The sequence below is a fragment of the Prionailurus viverrinus genome, chromosome X (genome assembly GCF_022837055.1).
Source record: "Prionailurus viverrinus isolate Anna chromosome X, UM_Priviv_1.0, whole genome shotgun sequence".
Lineage (NCBI taxonomy): Eukaryota > Metazoa > Chordata > Mammalia > Carnivora > Felidae > Prionailurus > Prionailurus viverrinus.
In genome coordinates, this window is record NC_062579.1 from 48,162,946 (window position 1) to 48,183,012 (window position 20,067).

General features: G+C 37.4%; 1 protein-coding gene across 6 annotated transcripts in view; it reads left to right on the top strand.

Annotated features, from left to right (window-relative positions):
- The window catches only part of HEPH (hephaestin), an 82,030-nt gene that overhangs the window by 44,692 nt on the left and 17,271 nt on the right, over nt 1–20,067 (top strand). For all 6 annotated transcript variants that reach the window (XM_047843953.1, XM_047843952.1, XM_047843951.1 and 3 more), the window contains one exon: nt 135–266. In XM_047843953.1, the coding sequence (XP_047699909.1) occupies nt 135–266 (132 nt within the window). The remainder of the gene's footprint in view (nt 1–134; nt 267–20,067) is intronic.

Here is a 20,067-nt window from a genome sequence, read left to right on the forward strand (position 1 = left end):
GGTCATGATTTTCAGTCTAATGACTGAAAACCTTAATTCTAGAGAACTCTTCTGTGTGTCCTTTCTTCAATTCCTTTAGTACCCTTGTTCCAACACTCCACTAATGAGACTTTTCCTTCTTTTGCATATTTTAGGTCCACTTCTCAGAGGAGAGGTTGGTGATATTGTAACTGTGGTGTTCAAGAATAATGCCAGCCGCCCCTACTCTGTGCATGCTCATGGAGTGGTAGAATCTAGCACTGGTTGGCCACTGGCTGCTGATCCTGGTGAGTTGAAACACTTAGCTGAAGGGATAAAAGATGTGTAGCACCTCTGCTTCAGCCCTCTGACTTGTTTCTTTTAATTTCTCTTTGAGAACTTAAAATATAATATTAACCAGGATAAAGTCACAGCCTGAGTTTGTCTCTATGAAACACTCATTTTCAATTTCAGAATAGGGTACTTAGTTTCACCAAAGAAATGCCTAATATTGATCACACATGGAGCAGTATACTGGCCTTAACCCTGGATGCATATTGAGTTTCTCACCCTCTCTAGATCTGAAGTTAATCTTGGCTATAATGTGAGCTTCTAAACATGATTAGAGAGCGACATGTCCCATACCAAAAATTGATCATTAATCTCAGTCATAGATAAGGTTCTTGTCATCCTATTACAGGATAAGTTATAATCCCATTTATATACTAGGTTTCTAATATTAAAATGTAGGGTGATCATAATCTTGACCACATTGTCTTCCATCCATTTATTCATTGAGTAAAGGCTTGCAGGCAGCCTTGTTGGTGCAGAAACAATTTTAGAAGTTATGGATGCAGTAGGAAATAATACTTGCTCCTACCTTTACAAAACAGGCAATTATTATAGACAGACAAATAAACTGGTAATTATAATTCTATGTTTTATGTGTTAATAAGAGTTCTTAAAGTGTGCTGGAGAGGTATAGAAAAGGCTACCTAGGGAGGGGCGCTAAGATGGCAGGGTAGAAGGAGGACTAAAAGCTCCTCTCATCCCTTGAAAAAAAAAGCTAGATAATTATCATATTATTCTGAACACACAAGTGATCAATCTGAGGATGGACATAACAAACTACACAAATAGAGAAAGAAAAGAGGCCACATTGAAGAAGGTAGGAAGTGTGAAGACACAGTTTTGGGGAGCAACAGATTGCAGTTGCTTCAGAGGGGAGCAAGCCCTGGTTTTAGGGAAAGGAACACAAGAGTGGAGCACATAGGATAACACACAAGGAGAACATTTCCCAAGGCCACTGGTTGGGAAAATTAGAGGGGCTGGTTTTTGTGAGTTCTTGTAACCAGCGGTGCTTGAAGACTGGAGTTTTAAAGGTCATTGGACACATAAGTCGTGCATGGGGGGGGGACTGTTCACTCTTCTTGGAGTGCATCTGTGAGAGGTGGTGTTCACAGAGATGCCTTTCTGGGTACAAAAGAGCTTGCAGGTGCCATATACTTCCTCCACTCCTCAGTATATGAGCAGAGCCCAAAACTGGCTGCCTAGCCTGCTTGCTCCAAGTTCCATGCCCCTGTGCTCTGGTGAAACTGACCTTCTTGGATTAAACTACACCAGTACCAGCATGGTAAGACCCTCCTAAAACCAGCAAGGGCCCTGGCCTACAACACATTCCTAAAGTTTGGCATTTTAAAGGTCAGCAGGCTTGGTTGGAATAGAGCCTGGAGGGCACTGAGCTACTACTGTAGAGAAGGAAGGAAAACAACTCAGACACGGATAGCATGAAAATGGCCATCTGAAAAATACCTAAGATGCACAGGGGGGAGATTATTCACTATTCTGGGAGTACTTCCCTGAGAATATCAAGCCTGAAGACCACTCTTCATGGACAAAGGAGATGGCCAGCACCATTTGGCTCCCCACCTTCAGTTTAAGCTCAGAATCACCTTCAGTAAACAGCACAGTGCTGACAGTGCCTGCCTAACCTACTTACACCAAGTCCCACAACCTGCGCTCTGCCAGAACTGCCTTTCTCAGTCAAGTTTGCCTCAATCTGGGACCTTTCCTCAGAAGACCAGCAGAAAACACATGCACACAATGTCTCTGGACCAGAGGGTTCTACAACATTTCAGTTCTAGTGGAAGTAGCATCAGTTCTCATTTAACAAGCAGACCAGTACACACCTAGTTAAAACTCAGCACACTCTGGCCAAGGTCCAAACCCTGCCCAATTCAGGGAAGGAGAGCTTCTGTGGAGGATTGGCCTGAAGGATAGAGCAGCCAAAACACAGCAGCAGTGTGCACGCAGCACACACCAAGGACACTCCCTAAAGTTCCAGGATCTGGACAGTATATGGCCTCTTCTTCATAAAGCCATTATTCTAAGTAATAGAAAACATAGCAGGCTTATCTAACACAGAGAAGAAGACAGCAACTTAGACAAAATGCCAAGATGGGGTAATTCATCCCAAATGAAACAAAAAGATAAGGTCACGGCCAGAAATCTAATTGAGACAGATGTAAATAATATGCCTAATGGAAAATTTAAAGCATCAATCATAAGGATAATTCTGGACTTGATAAAAAAAATGGAAGGCTTCAGGGAGGCTGTTAAAGCAGAGATATAAAAGTTACAAATCTGTCAGAAATTGAAAGCACAATAACAGATTCAAAACAGACTAAGAGTAATGAACACAAGAATGGAAAATGCAGAGAAATGAATACATATAGAAGCTAATAATGAAGCTGAACAAAAGAAAGAATTATGTAACACAAGAATAGACTTAGTGAACTCAGTGACAACATCAGACATAATAACATTTGTATCGTAGGAGTCCCAGAAGAAGAAGAGTGAGAAAAGAGGGCAGAAATTTTATTTGAGCAAATGATAGAAGAAAACTTTCTGAATCTGAAGGAGGAAACCAAACATCCAAATCCAGGAAGCACAGAGAACTCCATCAAAATCAACAAAAGCAGGAAAACACCAAAATACATTGTAATTAAATTTATAAAATATTAGCTATACAAAAAAAAAAATCCTAAAAGGACCAAGACAAAAGAAGTCCCTAACTTACAAGAGAAGACCCTAAGGTTAGCTGCATATAACTCAAAAGAAATTTGGCAAGATAAAAGGGCATGATATATTCAAAGTGATGAATGGGAAAAATATGCAGCCGAGAATAGTCTATATAGTGACGCTGTCATTTAGAATAGAAGGAGAGATAAAAAGTATCCCAGACAAACAAAAACTAAAGGAGTTCTTGACCACTAAACCAGCCATGGAGGAAATATTAAAGAGAACTCTTTGAATGGGAAGGAAAGATCAAAAGTGACAAAGAAATAAGGATGAGAGAAAATCCCCAGAAACAATGAGAAAACAAGTAGAAAAAAACAAAAACTAAAGGAGTTTTTGACCACTAAATGAGCCATTCAAGAAATATTAAAGGGGACTCTTTGAATGGGAAGGAAAGATCAAAAGTGACAAAGAAATAAGGATCAGAGAAAATCCCCAGAAACAATGACAAAACAAGTAAAAATGGCAATAAAAACAAACCTATCAATAATAACTCTGAATGTGGCACCTTGGTGGCTCAATTGGTTGAGTATCCAACTTTTGATTTCAGCTCAGGTCCTTATCTCATGGTTCATGGGATCAAGGCCCACACCAGGCTCCATGCTCATGGTGAGGAGGCTTCTCAGAAGTGCGACCAATTTCTGTATATTGATTTTATATCTTGCTACATTGCTTAATTACTGTTATCAGCTCTAACAGTTTTTTTGGTGGAGTCTTTCAGGTTTTCCATGTAGAATATCATGTCGTCTGTGAAGAGTGAAAGTTTGACTTCTTCTTTGACAATTTGGGTGCTTTTAATTTCCTTTTGTTATCTGCTGATGCTAAGACTTCCAACACTATGTTGAACAACAGTGGTGGGAGTGGATATCCCTGTTGTGTTCCTGAAAAACTGAGAGATTTCCCCATTAAGGATGATATTAGCTGTGGGCCTTTCATATATGGCTTTTATGATGTTAATGCATGTTCCTTCTATCATGACTTTCATGAGAGTTTTTATCAAGAAAGGATGCTGTATTTTGTCAAATGCTTTTCCTGCATCTGTTGAAAGAATCATATGGTTTTTCTCCTCTATTTTATGAATGTGGTGTATCACATTGATTGATTTGTGGATATTGAACCAGCCCTGCAGCCCAGGAATGAATCCCACTTGATCATGGTGAATAATTTTTTTAATGCACTGTTGAATTTTGTAGTATCTTGTTGAGAAATTTTGTATCCATGTTCATCAGGGATATTGACCTGTAATTATTTTTAGTGGGGTCTTTGTTTGGCTTGGAAATCAAGGAAATGCTGGCTTCATAGAATGAGCCCAGAAGATCTCCTTCCATTTTTTTGGAATAGTTTGAGAAGTATTGGTATTAATTCTGCCTTAAATGTCTGGTGGAATTCCCCCGGGAAGCCATCAGTCCCAGCTTTCTTATTTTTCAGGAGATTTTTGATAACCAATTCAATTTCTTTTATGGATATGGGTCTCCCCAAACTTTATATTTCTTCCTATTTGAGTTTTGAAAGTGTGTGAGTGTCTAGGAATTTGTCAATTTTCCCCCCGATTGTCCAGGTTGTTGGCAAGTGATTTTTCATAGTATTCCATATTTTTTTTGTATTTCTGTGCTGTTGGTTGTGATCTCTCCTGTTTTATTTGTGATTTTATCTATTTTGGTCCTCTTGAGAAGTCTAGCTATGCATTTATCAATTTTGTTTATTCTTTCAAAAAACCAGATCTTGATCTGTTCTTTTTTTTTTTAATCTATGTTATTTATTTCTGCTGTAGTCTTTATTTCTCTTCTTCTCCTAGCTTTGGGATTTCTTTGATGCTGCCTTTTTAACTCCTTTAGGTGTAAGGTAAGTTGTGTATTTGGGACATTTCTTTCTTCTTGAAATAGGCCTGGATTGCACTGTATTTTCCTCTTAGGACTGTGTTTGCTGCATCCTAAAGGGTTGGACTATTGTGTTTTCATTTTCATTTGCTTCCATGTATTTTTTAATTTCTTCTTTAATTTCCTGGTTGACCCAGTCATTCTTTAATAGGATGTTCTTTAACCTCAGTGTATTTGAGGACTTTCCACATTTTTTCTTGTGGTTGATTTCAAGTTTAATAGTGATCTGAAAATATGTGTGGGATGATCTCAGTATTTTTAATACTTGTAAATGGCTGTTTTGTGACCCAGTATATGATCTATTTTGGTGACTATTCCATGTGCACTTGAGAAGAATGTGTATTCTGCTGCTTGAGGATGAAAAGTTCTCAACATATCTTTTAAGTCCATCTGGTCCAATGTGTCATTCAGAGTCATTGTTTCCTTATTGATTTTCTACCTAGATGTAAGTGGAGTATTAAAGATATTAAATATAAAATTATTAAATTAAAATTATGGTTTTATTTTATATACATGTTTATGTTTGTGATTAATTGATTTCTATATTTGGGTGTTTCACATTGGGGGCATAAATATTTACAATTGTTAGCTCTTCTTGATGGATAGATCCCTTATGATATAATGTCCTTCTACATCTCTTGTTACAGTCTTTGTTTTTAAATCTAGTTTTTCAGATATAAGTATGGTTACTGCAGCTGTCTTTTGATATCCAGTAGCATGATAGATCATTCTCCATCCCCTCTTTCAATCTGCAGGTGTCCTCCGTTTGAAAACTAGTCTCTTATAGTCAGAATATAGATGAATTTTGTATTTTATCTATTCTGAAGCCCTATGTCTTTTGATTCGGGAATTTAGTCCATTTTCATTTAGAATGATTATTGAAATATATAAATTCAGTGTCATTGTATTATCTATAGGTTTTGTGCTTATGGTGATGTTTCTGGTCCTTTGTAGTCTTTCCACTAACAGAGTCTCCTTTAGGATCTCTTTCAGGGTTGGTTTAGTGGTCATGAACTCCTTTAGGTTTTGTTCATATTGGAAAGTCTTTATCTCTCCTTTTATTCTAAATGACAGTCCGACTGGATAAAGGATTCTTCACTGCATATTTTTCCTATTCAACGCATTGAATGTTTCCTTCCACTCTCTTCTGGCTTGTCAAGTTTCAGTGGACAGGTCTGCTACTACCCTTATGTGTCTACCCTTATAAATTAAGGTCTATTTGTCCCTATCTGCTTTCAGAATTCTCTCTTTATCTTTGTATTTTGCCAGTGTCATTATGATATGTTGTGGTGTTGACCTTTTTGTGTTGATTTTGAAGGGAGTTCTCTGTGCCTCTTGGACTTGGATGCCTGTTTCCTTTCCCAGATTAGGGAACTTCTCAGCTATAATTTGTTCAAATAAGCCTTCTGACCTTTTTTCTCACTTTTCTTCCAGAACTCCTATGATATGGATATTAATTAATTTCATGGACTCACTTAGCTCTCTAATTCTCCTCCCGTAATCTAGTAATTTCCTTTCCTTATTTTCAGCTTCATCATTTTCCATAATTTTATCTTCCATTTCACATATTCTCTCCTCTGCTTATTCCATCTCCACTGTCACTGTATCTAGTTTATTTTTCATCTCACTTATAGCATTTCTTAATTCACCTTGGCTATTTCTTAGGTCTTTGATATTTGCAGCAAGAGATTCTCTGTTGTCTTATAATATTTTTCAAACCAAGCTATTAGTCTTATGTCTATTATTCTCAATTTTTGTTCAGATATATTGTTTACATCTGTTTTGAGCAATTCTCTGGCTGTTATTTCTTCTTGATTTTTTTTTGAGGAGAATTCTTCCTTTTCATCATTTATGGTAGGTTTATGTCTTTTACATGTTTTAATAGCTTGTTATATGTCTTGCACCTGCAAGTACTACTATATTAAAAAAGGGTCATACACTATACAGGGCCTGGCACTTCAGGGAGAGTTTTTGGAGTGTTTTGCATGCACTCTTATTGCCTTTTGGCTGCTCTATCCCACTGGTCAGTCATCTACAAAGCTTTTTCTTGCTTGTAGTGGTGGAGTGTTTGGACCTTCACCCAGGTGTGATCTGATTTGTTTATTGAAGTAATCCATTGCATGGGGAAATGCAGACAAGGTGGCTTACTCAGCATAACCCGGGTGAGCACTCCTACTCTAACCCCAACTGGGGTGCAGGAGCAACTCCTCTACAGTTAGCCCAAAGAGTAGTCCTCAGATGCAGAGCCATGAGGTATCTCCTTGGGATTCTCTCTCTCTCCCTCTCTCTGCCCCTCTCCCACTTGTTCTCTCTCTCTCTCAGGTTAAATTAATAAATAAATACTCTGAATAAATGGAATAAATGCTCCAAAGACATAGGGTGTCAAAATAGAAAAATAAAGGACCATCTTCCTATAAGAGACTAATTTTAGACCTAAAGAACCACAGATTGATAAAGAGGGTATATAGAAACATTATGTTAGTGGATATCAAAAGAAACCTGAAGGAGCATTACTTATATCAGAACCTAGACATTAAAACAAAGACTGTCACAAGAGAAGGGCACTGTATCATAATAAAGGAGATTATCCAACAAGATATAACTACTATAAATATTTATGCCTGCAACTTCTGACACCAAAACATACAAAACAATTTAAACCAAACATAAAGGAATTCATTTATAATAATACAATAATACTAGTGGATTTTAACACCCCACTTACATTAATGTAGAAATCATCTAAACAGAAAATCAACTAGAAAAGAATGGCTTTGAATGACATGCTGGACCATATGTATTTAACAGATATATTCAGAATATTTCATTGTAAAACAGCAGAATACACATTCTTCTTTAGTACAGATGGGACGTTCTCCAGAATAGAACACATATTGGGCCAGAAATCATGCATCAACAAGTAGAAAAATATTGAGACCATATCATACAAATTCTCTTATCACAATTTTATGAAACTTGAAGTCAGTCACAAAAAAAAATTTGGAAAGACCACAAATATATAGAGGTTAAACAACATGCTACTAAGCAATAAATGGGTCAACCAGGAAATCAAAAAAGAAATAAAAAATATACACGGAAATAAGTGAAAATGAAAACACGACAGCCCAAAATCCTTGTGATGAAGCAAAAGCTATCACAAAAGGGAAGTATAAAACAGTAGAAGAAAAAAATCTCAAATAAACAATCTAACCTTACACCTAAAGGAGCTCAAAAAAGAACAACAAATGAAGTCTAAAACTAGTAGAACAATTAAAATAAATATTAGAGTAAAAATAAATCACATAACATCTAAAATAAGAAGAAAAAAATAAAACAGTCAAATGAATCAAGGTGCTGCTTCTTTGAAAATATTGATACAATTTATAAAGCTTTAGACACACATACAAAAAAGAGAAAATACACAGATAAATGAAATTACAACTAAGAGAGAGGAGAAAAACAACCAACACCAGAGAAATAGAATTATAAGAGAATATTATGAAAGACTATATGCCAAAAAATTTGACAACCTAGAAGAAATGGATAAACTCCTAGAAACATATGAACTACCAGAACTGAAACAGAAAGAAATGAAAACTCAAACAGCAGAATAATCAGGGAATAAATTGAACCAGGAATGAAAATTCTTCAGAGCCACATAGTTTCACAGGTGAATTCTATCAAACATTTTAAAGAAGAGTTAATACCTATTCTTTGCAAACTATTCCAAAAAACAGAAATGCAAGGAAACTTCCAAATTCATTCTATGAGACAAGCATTACCCTGATACAAAAACTAGATAAGACTCCACTACAAAAAGAGCATAGACAAATAACCCTGATGAAAACAAATGAAAAATAAATAAATAAAATTCTAACAAACCAAATCCAAAGGTGCATTAAAAGAAACATTCAATTTGACAATAAATTTCATATATTAAAAAAATAATAATAAAATAAAAAAAATAAATAAATAAATAAATAAATAAATAAATAAAAGAAACATTCAGGGGTGCCTGGGTGGCTCAGTCAGTTGAGTGTCTGACTTCAGCTAAGGTCATGATCCTACAGTTTGTGGTTTCGTGCCCTGCATCGGGCATTATGCTGCAGACAACTATGAGCCTGGAGCCTGCTTCAGATTCTGTGTCCCCCTTTCTCTCTACCCCTTCCCCACTCGCACTGTCTCAAAAAGAAATGAACATTAAAAATTTTTTTTTAAAGAAACATTCACCATGACCAACTTGGATTTATTCTTGGGATGCAAGTGTGGCTCAATATTTGAAAATCAATCAATTTGATACACCACATTAATAAAAAAAGATAAACATATGATCTTCTCAATAGATGTAGAAAATGCATTTGAAAAGTACAACATTCATTCATGATAAAAACCCTCAACAAAGTAGGGTTAGAGGGAACATACCTCAACATACTAAAGGCCTTGTACAAAACAAAACACAGCTAATATCCTCAAGGAGTAAAAACTGAGAGCTTTTCCTCTATGGTCAGGAACAAGCATAGGGATGTGCACTCTCACCACTGTTATTTAAGATAGTAATGGAAGTCTTAGACTCAGCAATCAGACAATAAAAAGAAATAAAAGGAATCCAAATTGGCAAGGAAGAAGTACAACTTTCAGTAATTGTAGATGCCAAGATATTCAATATAGAAAACCTGAAAGACTTCACCAAAAAGTTACTATAACTGATACACAAATTCATTAAAATCACAGGGTATAAAATCAGTGTACAGAAATCTCTTGCATTCTGTACACTGATAATGAAGCAGCACAAAGAAATCAAGGAATTAGTCCCATTTCCAAATACACCAAAAAGAAGATGTGTAGGAATAAACCTAAGAAAAGAAGTGAGAGATCTGTAGTCTGAAAAATATAAAACATTGATGGAAGAAATTGAAGATGACAAAAAGAAATGGAAAAACATTCCATGCTCATGAATTGGAGGAACAAATATTGTTAAATGTAGATACTAACCACAGCAATCTACACATTTAATGCAATCTCTATAAAAATACTACCAGCATTATCCACAAAGCTAGAACAAACAATCCTAAAATTTATATGGAACTACAAAATACCCCAAAAATAGCCAAACTTATCAAAGAAAAGCAAAGCTGGAATCATCACAATTCTGGACTTTAAGTTACACTACAAAGCTGAATTTATCAAAATAGTATGTTATTGGCACAAAAAAACAGACACATATATCAATGGAACACAACAGAAAATCAAGAAATGGACCCACAACCATATGGTCTATTAATATTTGGCAAAGTAAGAAAGAATATCCAATGGACAAAATGCAGTCTTTTCAAGAAATTATGTTGGGAAAACTGGACAGCAAAGAATGTCGTAAACATAAGCAAAGAATGAAACTGTACCACTTTCTTACACTATAATAAATTCAAAAGTGATTAAAGACCTAAATGTGAGACAAAATGCTAAAGAACACAGGTAGCAGCCTCCTTGACATCGTCCATAGTAGTTTCTTCCTAGATATGTCTCTGGAAATAAAACAATCAAAAGCAAACATAAACTATTGAGACTTCATCAAAATAAAAAGCTTCACAGTGAAGAAAACAATCACAAACTAAAAGTCAACATGCAGAATGGGACAAGATATTTACAAATGACATATATGATAAATGGTTTGTGTCCAAAATATATAAAGAACTTATCAGACTCAACAACAAAAAAAGCAGATAATCCACTTTGAAAATGGGCAGAAGACATGAAAAGAAATTTTATCAAAATATACAGATTGATAACAGACACATGAAAAAATGCTCAACCTCACTCATCATCAGAGAAATACAAATCAAAACTCCAATGAGCTATCACCTCAAACAAGTCAGAATGGCTAAAATTAACAACACAAGAAATAACAGGTGTTGGTGAAGATGTGGTGAAAGAGGAACTCTGTTACACTGTTGGTGGGAATACAAACTAGTGCAGCCATTTTGGAAAACAGTATTGAGGTTCCTCCAAAAAAAGTGGAAAATAGAATTGTCCTATGATCCAGCAATTTCACTACTAGGTATTTACCCAAAGGTTACAAAAATACTAATTTGAAGGGATATGTGCACCTGGATGTTTATAGTAGCATTATCAACAGTAGGCAAATTATGGAAAGAGCACAAATGTTCATTGACCAATGAATGGTTAAAGAACATATGGTGGGTGGGTGCGTCTGTGTGTGTGTGTGTATGTGTCAAATGAATATAATATGTAATGAATATTACTCAGCTATAAAAATAATGAAATCTTGTCATTTACAACAATGTGGATGGAGCTAGAAGATATTATGCTATGCGAAATAAATCAGTCAGAGAAAGACAAATACCATGTGATTTCACTCATATGGAGAATTAAGAAGCTAAACAAATAGATATATGAAGAAAAAGAAAATAGGAAAACCAAGTAACATACTCTTAACCAGAGAGAAAAAACTGATGATTACCAGAAGGGAGTTGGGCGGGGGGATGATTTAAATGTGTGATAGGTATAAAGGGGACAATTGTGATGAGTACCAGGAGTTGTATGTAAATGATGTTACTAAATGCTACATCTGAAACGAATATTACACTTTATGTTAACTGGAATTTAAATACAATTTGTAATGAAAAAAGGACAAAAAAGAAAAGGTACCTAATTAATGTTTAGACTGTCAAGGGTAGTTTTCCAGAGCAGATGATACATCAGATGAGATTTAAATCAGTAGTTTTCAAAATTTAGTAAATTTCTGGGATCAATTTCAAGAATCTTTGATTCAGTAGGTTTGGTATGGGGTTTAAGAACGTGTTTTTTCAAGGGGTACCTGGGTGACTCAGTCAATTAAGAGTCCAACTCTTGATTTTGGCACGGGTCATGACCTCACAGTTCGTGAGATTGAGCCCAACATTGGGCACTGTGCTGACAGTGTGGAGCCTGTTTGGTGTTCTCTCTCTCTGTCTCTCTGTCTCTCTCTGTCTCTCTCTCCCTCCTTTCCTCTCTTTCTTCCCTTCCTGTGCTCTTGAACTCTCTCTTTTTCTCTCTAAAAAAAGTGGTTTTCAAACAAGTTTCCAGATAATTCTTGTGTTTATGGATCAGAAAAACTCAGAGCAATGTGAGAACCACTGATCTGAAGGATATGAAAAAGCATACAGGTAAAGGTATAGTACAAAAGAAGCACAGAGAAAAAAAAAAGTTCGGTTGTAGGGAACGCAATATGTAATGACCTAGTAAGAGTGGTGATAGTTGGGGTAGAGGAAAGGAGGAAAGGGGATAGGCTCTAAAAAAGATGAATGAAGTGAAATCAATAGGATTCAGTGACTAATTGAATATTGAAGGAGAGAAAGTAAAGGATTTTGGAAAGATACCCAAAGTTCTGAAATGATACCTACATTTTTGGCTTTAAGAACCTAATAGTAATGTCAATATCCAAGATAGGAAACATGGGGAGAATGTGACGTGGGATGGGGGAGATTGGATAATGAGGTGTTCATTTTTGACTTTGTTGAATTTGAAATGTTTGTAAGTCAACCGAATAGAGGCATCTAACTGTCACAAAGGTCTAAAGCTCAGGAGAAAGATAAAATCTGAAAGAATATATTTGAAAGGCATCAACATTTAAGTATAATTGAAACCAAAGTAACGAACACAACTTCCTTAGAAGAGTACATTAAATTAAATCATAAGAATCCTACAATAAGATTCTAGGAAGACCTATTTTTAAGGGAGGCAATGATTAAAAATTAAGCCTGGGGAAAAAGTGAGCAAGACATTAGAAGAGAGAAGATGGTGTCAAACATGTTAAAAAGATAATGTCAGGGGTGAAAAGATCAACAATTTCAAGTGCTTCAGAAAGGTTAAATAAGAATGGAAAATTTCTCATTGGATATAGCAAAAAAGGAGAAGCTGGTTATTTTTAATTGGTGGAAAAGAAGTCATATTAGAATGGATTAGAAAGTAATTGGAAGATAAACCACAATTTATTTATTCATTCATCAGTTGATGGAGATTTAGGCTCTTTCCATACTTTGGCTATTGTTGAGAGTGCTGCTATGAACATTGGGGTACAAGTGCCCCTATGCATCAGTACTCCTATATCCCTTGGGTAAATTCCTAGCAGTGCTATTGCTGGGTCATAGGATAGGTCTATTTTTAATTTTTTGATGAACCTCCACACTGTTTTCCAGAGTGGCTGCACCAATTTGCATTCCCACCAACAGTGCAAGAGGATTCCCGTTTCTCCACATCCTCGCCAGCGTCTATAGTCTCCTGATTTGTTCATTTTGGCCACTCTGACTGGCATGAGGTGATATCTGAGTGTGGTTTTGATTTGTATTTCCCTTATGAGGAGCGACGTTGAGCATCTTTTCATGTGCCTGTTAGCGATCCGGATGTCTTCTTTAGAGAAGTGTCTATTCATGTTTTCTGCCCATTTCTTCACTGGAATATTAGTTTTCCAGGTGTGGAGTTTGGTGAGTTCTTTATAGATTTTGGATACTAGCCCTTTGTCCGATATGTCATTTGCAAAGATCTTTTCCCATTCTGTTGGTTGCCTTTTAGTTTTGTTGGTTGTTTCCTTTGCTGTGCAGAAGCTTTTTATCTTCATAAGGTCCCAGTAGTTCATTTTTGCTTTTAACTCCCTTGCCTTTGGGGATGTGTCGAGTAAGAGATTGCTACGGTTGAGGTCAGAGAGGTCTTTTCCTGCTTTCTCCTCTAGGGTTTTCATGGATTCCTGTCTCACATTCAGGTCCTTTATCCATTTTGAGTTTATTTTTGTGAATGGTGTGAGAAAGTGGTCGAGTTTCAATCTTCCGCATGTTGCTGTCCAGTACTCCCAGAACCATTTGTTAAAGAGACTGTCTTTTTTCCATTGGATGTTCTTTCCTGCTTTGTCAAAGATTAGTTGGCCACACATTTGTGGGTCTAGTTCTGGGGTTTCTATTCTATTCCATTGATCTATGTGTCTGTTTTTGTGCCAATATCATGCTGTCTTGATGATTACAGCTTTGTAGTAGAGGTTAAAGTATGGGATTGTGATGCCTCCTGCTTTGGTCTTTTTCTTCAAAATTACTTTGGCTGTTCGGGGCCTTTTGTGGTTCCAAATGAATTTTAGGATTGCTTGTTCTAGCTTTGAGAAGAATGCTGGTGCAATTTTGATTGGGATTGCATTGAATGTGTAGATAGCTTTGGGTAGTATGGACATTTTGACAATATTTATTGTTCCAATCCATGAGCACGGAATGTTTTTCCATTTCTTTATATCTTCTTCAATTTCCTTCATAAGCTTTCTATAGTTTTCAGCATACAGATCTTTTACATCTTTGGTTAGATTTATTCATAGGTATTTTATGCTTCTTGGTGCAATTGTGAATGGGATCAGATTCTTTATTTGTCTTTATGTTGCTTCATTGTTAGTGTATAAGAATGCAACTGATTTCTGTACATTGATTTTGTATCCTGCAACTTGCTGAATTCATGTATCAGTTCTAGCAGACTTTTGGTGGAGTCTATCAGAAATTCCATGTATAATATCATGTCATCTGCAAAAAGTGAAAGCTTGACTTCATCTTTGCCAATTTTGATGCCTTTGATATCCTTTTGTTGTCTGATTGCTGATGCTAGCACTTCCAACACTGTGTTAAACAACAGCGGTCAGAGTGGACATCCCTGTCGTGTTCCTGATCTCAGGGAAAAAGCTCTCAGTTTTTCCCCATTGAGGATTTTCATAAATGACTTTTATGATCTTTAAGATATTCCTTCTATCCAGACTTTCTCGAGGGTTTTTATTAATAAAGTGTGCTGAATTTTGTCAAAGGCCTTTTCTGCATCGATTGACAGGATCATATGGTTCTTATCTTTTCTTTTATTAATGTCATGTATCACATTGTTTGATTTGCGAATGTTGAATCAGCCCTGAATCCCAGGAATGAATCCCACTTGATCATGGTGAATCATTCTTTATATAAGCTGTTGAATTCGATTTGCTAGTATCTTATTGAGAATTTTTGCATCCATATTCATCAGGGATATTGGCCTGTAGTTCTTTTTTTTACTGGGTCTCTGTTTGGTTTAGGAAGCAAAGTAATACTGGCTTCATAGAATGAGTCTGGAAGTTTTCCTTCCCTTTCTATTTTTTGGAATAGCTTGAGAAGGATAGGTATTATCTCTGCTTTACACGTCTGGTAGAACTCCCCTGGGAAGCCATCTGGTCCTGGACTCTTATTTGTTGGGAGATTTTTGATAACCAGTTCAATTTCTTCTCTGATTATGGGTCTGTTCAAGCTTTCTGTTTCCTCCTGACTGAATTTTGGAAGAGTGTGGGTGCTTAGGAATTTGTCCATTCCTTCCAGGTTGTCCAGTTTGTTGGCATATAATTTTTCATAGTATTCCCTGATAATTGCTTGTATCTCTGAGGGATTGGTTGTAATAATTCCATTTTCATTCATGATTTTATCTATTTGGGTCATCTCCCTTTTCTTTTTGAGAAGCCTGGCTACAGGTTTATCAATTTTATTTTTTTTTTCAAAAAACAAAGTCTTGGTTTCGTTGATCTGTTGTACAGTTTTTTTTAGATTCTATATTGTTTATTTCTGCTCTGATCTACATTATATCTCTTCTTCTGCTGGGTTTAGGCTGTCTTTGCTTTTCTGCTTCTAGTTCCTTTAGGTGTGCTGTTAGATTTTGTATTTGGGATTTTTCCTGTTTCTTGAGATAGTCCTAGATTGCAATGTATTTTCCTCTCAGGACTGCCTTTGCTGCATCAAAGCATTTGGATTGTTGTATTTTCATTTTCATTTGTTTCCATATATTTTTTAATTTCTTCTCTAATTGCCTGGTTGACCCACTCATTCTTTTTTTTTTATATATGAAATTTATTGAGAAATTGGTTTCCATACAACACCCAATGCTCATTCCAAAAGGTGCCCTCCTCAATACCCATCACCCACCCTCCCCTCCCTCCCACCCCCCATCAACCCTCAGTTTGTTCTCAGTTTTTAACAGTCTCTTATGCTTTGGCTCTCTCGCACTCTAACCTCTTTTTTTTTCCTTCCCCTCCCCCATGGGTTCCTGTTAAGTTTCTCAGGATTCACATAAGAGTGAAACCATATGGTATCTGTCTTTCTCTGTATGGCTTATTTCACTTAGCATCACACTCTCCAGTTCCATCCCCGTGGCTACAAAAGGCCATATTTCATTTTTTCTCATTGCCACGTAGTACTCCATTGTGTATATAAACCACAATTTCTTTTTTTTTTTTTTTTTTTATTTTATTTTTTTTATTTATTTTTTTTTTTATTTTTTTTTTTATTTTTTATTTTTTTTTTCTGAAATTTATTGACAAATTGGTTTCCATACAACACCCAGTGCTCATCCCAAAAGGTGCCCTCCTCAATACCCATCATCCACCCTCTCCTCCCTCCCACCCCCCATCAACCCTCAGTTTGTTCTCAGTTTTTAACAGTCTCTTATGCTTTGGCTCTCTCCCTTTCTAACCTCTTTTTTTTTTTTTCCTTCCCCTCCCCCATGGGTTCCTGTTAAGTTTCTCAGGATCCACATAAGAGTGAGACCATATGGTATCTGTCTTTCTCTGTATGGCTTATTTCACTTAGCATCACACTCTCCAGTTCCATCCACGTTGCTACAAAAGGCCATATTTCATTTTTTCTCATTGCCATGTAATATTCCATTGTGTATATAAACCACAATTTCTTTATCCATTCATCAGTTGATGGACATTTAGGCTCTTTCCATAATTTGGCTATTGTTGAGAGTGCTGCTATGAACATTGGGGTACAAGTGGCCCTATGCATCAGTGCTCCTGTATCCCTTGGATAAATTCCTAGCAGTGCTATTGCTGGGTCATAGGGTAGGTCTATTTTTAATTTTCTGAGGAACCTCCACACTGCTTTCCAGAGCGGCTGCACCAATTTGCATTCCCACCAACAGTGCAAGAGGGTTCCCGTTTCTCCACATCCTCTCCAGCATCTATAGTCTCCTGATTTGTTCATTTTGGCCACTCTGACTGGCGTGAGGTGATACCTGAGTGTGGTTTTGATTTGTATTTCCCTGATAAGGAGCGACGCTGAACATCTTTTCATGTGCCTGCTGGCCATCCGGATGTCTTCTTTAGAGAAGTGTCTATTCATGTTTTCTGCCCATTTTTTCACTGGGTTATTTGTTTTTCGGGTGTGGAGTTTGGTGAGCTCTTTATAGATTTTGGATACTAGCCCTTTGTCCGATATGTCATTGGCAAATATCTTTTCCCATTCCATTGGTTGCCTTTTAGTTTTGTTGGTTGTTTCCTTTGCTGTGCAGAAGCTTTTTATCTTCATAAGGTCCCAGTAATTCACTTTTGCTTTTAATTCCCTTGCCTTTGGGGATGTGTCGAGTAAGAGATTGCTACGGCTGAGGTCAGAGAGGTCTTTTCCTGCTTTCTCCTCTAAGGTTTTGATGGTTTCCTGTCTCACATTTAGGTCCTTTATCCATTTTGAGTTTATTTTTGTGAATGGTGTGAGAAAGTGGTCTAGTTTCAACCTTCTGCATGTTGCTGTCCAGTTCTCCCAGCACCATTTGTTAAAGAGGCTGTCTTTTTTCCATTGGATGTTCTTTCCTGCTTTGTCAAAGATGAGTTGGCCATACGTTTGTGGGTCTAGTTCTGGGGTTTCTATTCTATTCCATTGATCTATGTGTCTGTTTTTGTGCCAGACCCACTCATTCTTTAGTAGGGTGTTCTTTAACCTCCATGCTTTTGTAGTTTTTCCAGACTTTCTCCTGTGGTTGATTTCAAGCTTCATAGCATTATGGTCTGAAAGTATGCATGGTGTGATTTCAATTCTTGTATACTTATGAAGGGCTGTTTTGTGACCCAGTATGTGATCTATCTTAGAGAATGTTCCATGTGCACTCGAAAAGAAAGTATATTCTGTTGCTTTGGGATGCAGAGTTCTAAATAGATCTGTCAAGTCCATCTGATCCAATTTGTCATTCAGGGCCCTTGTTTCTTTATTGACCGTGTGTCTAGATGATCTATCCATTTCTGTAAGTGGAGTGTTAAAGTCCCATGCAATTACCACATTCTTATCCATAAGGTTGCTTATGTTTATGAGTAATTGTTTTATATATTTGGGGGCTCCGGTATTCGGCGCATAGACATTTATAATTGTTAGCTCTTCCTGATGGGTAGACCCTGTAATTATTATATAATGCCCTTCTTAATCACTTGTTACAGCCTTTAATTTAAAGTCTAGTTTGTCTGATATAAGTATGGCTACTCCAGCTTTCTTTTGGCTTCCAGTCGCATGATACATAGTTCTCCATCCCCTCACTCTCAATCTAAAGGTGTCCTCAGGTCTAAAATGAGTCTCTTGTAGATAGCAAATAGATGGGTCTTGTTTTTTTATCCATTCTGATACCCTATGTCTTTTGGTTGGCACATTTAGTCCATTTACATTCAGTGTTATTATAGAAAGATATGGGCTTAGGGTCATTGTGATGTCTGTATATTTTATGCTTGTAGTGATGTCTCTGGTACTTTGTCTCAAAGGATCCCCCTTAGGATCTCTTGTAGGGCTGGTTTAGTGGTGACAAATTCCTTCAGTTTTTGTTTGTTTAGGAAGACCTTTATCTCTCCTTCTATTGTAAATGACAGACTTGCTGGATAAAGGATTCTCGGCTGCATATTTTTCCTATTCATCACACTGAAGATCTCCTGCCATTCCTTTCTGGCCTGCCAAGGTCAGAAGAGAGATTGGTCACTAGTCTTATAGGTCTCCCTTTATTTGTTAGAGCACATTTATCCCTCGCTGCTTTCCGAATTTTCTCTTTATCCTTGTATTTTGCCAGTTTCACTATGATATGTCCTGCAGAAGATCGATTCAAGTTACATCTGAAAGGAGTTCTCTGTGCCTCTTGGATTTCAATGCCTTTTTCCTTCCCAAGATCCGGGAAGTTCTCAGTTATGATTGCCTCAAGTACACCTTCAGCACCTTTCCCTCTCTCTTCCTCCTCTGGAATACCAATTATGCGTAGAGTCTCTTTAGTGCATCACTTAGTTCTCTAATTTTCCCCTCATACTCCTGGATTTTTTTATCTCTCTTTTTCTCAGCTTCTTCTCTTCCCATAATTTTATCTTCTAGTTCACCTATTCTCTCCTCTGCCTCTTCAATGCGACCCATGGTCATTTCCATTTTATTTTGCAGCTCATTTATCACAGTTTTTAGCTCCTCCTGGCTGTTCCTTAGTCCCTTGATCTCTGTAGCAATAGATTCTTTGCTGTCCTCTATACTGTTTTCAAGCCCAGTGATTAATTTTATGACCGTTGTTCTAAATTCACTTTCTGTTATATTATTTAAATCCTTTTTGATCAGTTCGTTAGCTCTTGTTATTTCCTGGAGATTCTTTTGATGGGAATTCTTCCATTTAGTCATTTTGGATAGTTCCTGGAGTGGTGCGGAACTGCAGGGCACTTCCCCTGTGCTGTGTTGAACAACTTGCCTTGGTGGGTGGGGCTGCAGTCAGACCTATTGTCTGCTCCCAGCCCACTGCTGGGGCCACAGTCAGACTGGTGTGTGCCTTCTCTTTCCCTATCTTAGGGGCGGGATTCACTGTTGGGTGGTGTGGTCCATCTGGGCTACTTGCACGATGCCAGGCTTGTGGTGCTAGGGATCTGGCATATTAGCAGGGGTGGATAGGCAAGGTGCACGGGTGTGGGAGGGGCAGGCTTAGCTTGCTTCTCCTTCAGTGATCCGCTTTGGGAGGGGCCCTGAGGCAGCAGGAGGGAGTCAGATCCACCACCAGAGGTGTGGATCTGCAAAAGCACAGGTTGGGTGTTTGTGAGGTGCAAGCAATTTCTCTGGCAGGAACTGGTTCCCTTTGGGATTATGGCTGGGGGATGGGCAAGGGAGATGGCGCTGGCGAGTGCCTTTGTTCCCTGCCAAACTGAGCTCTGTAATCCTGGGGCTTAGCAACTCTCCCTCCAGTTGTCCCCAGGCCTTCCCACTCTCTGAGCTGCGCTTGTCTCAGGAGACTCTGTTCTGCTAGTCTTTTAGTGGTTTTCTTGGTTATTTAGGCAGGTATAGGTGGAATCTAAGTGATCAGAAGGACGCGGTGAGCCCAGCATTCTCCTACGTCAGCGTCTTCAAAATCC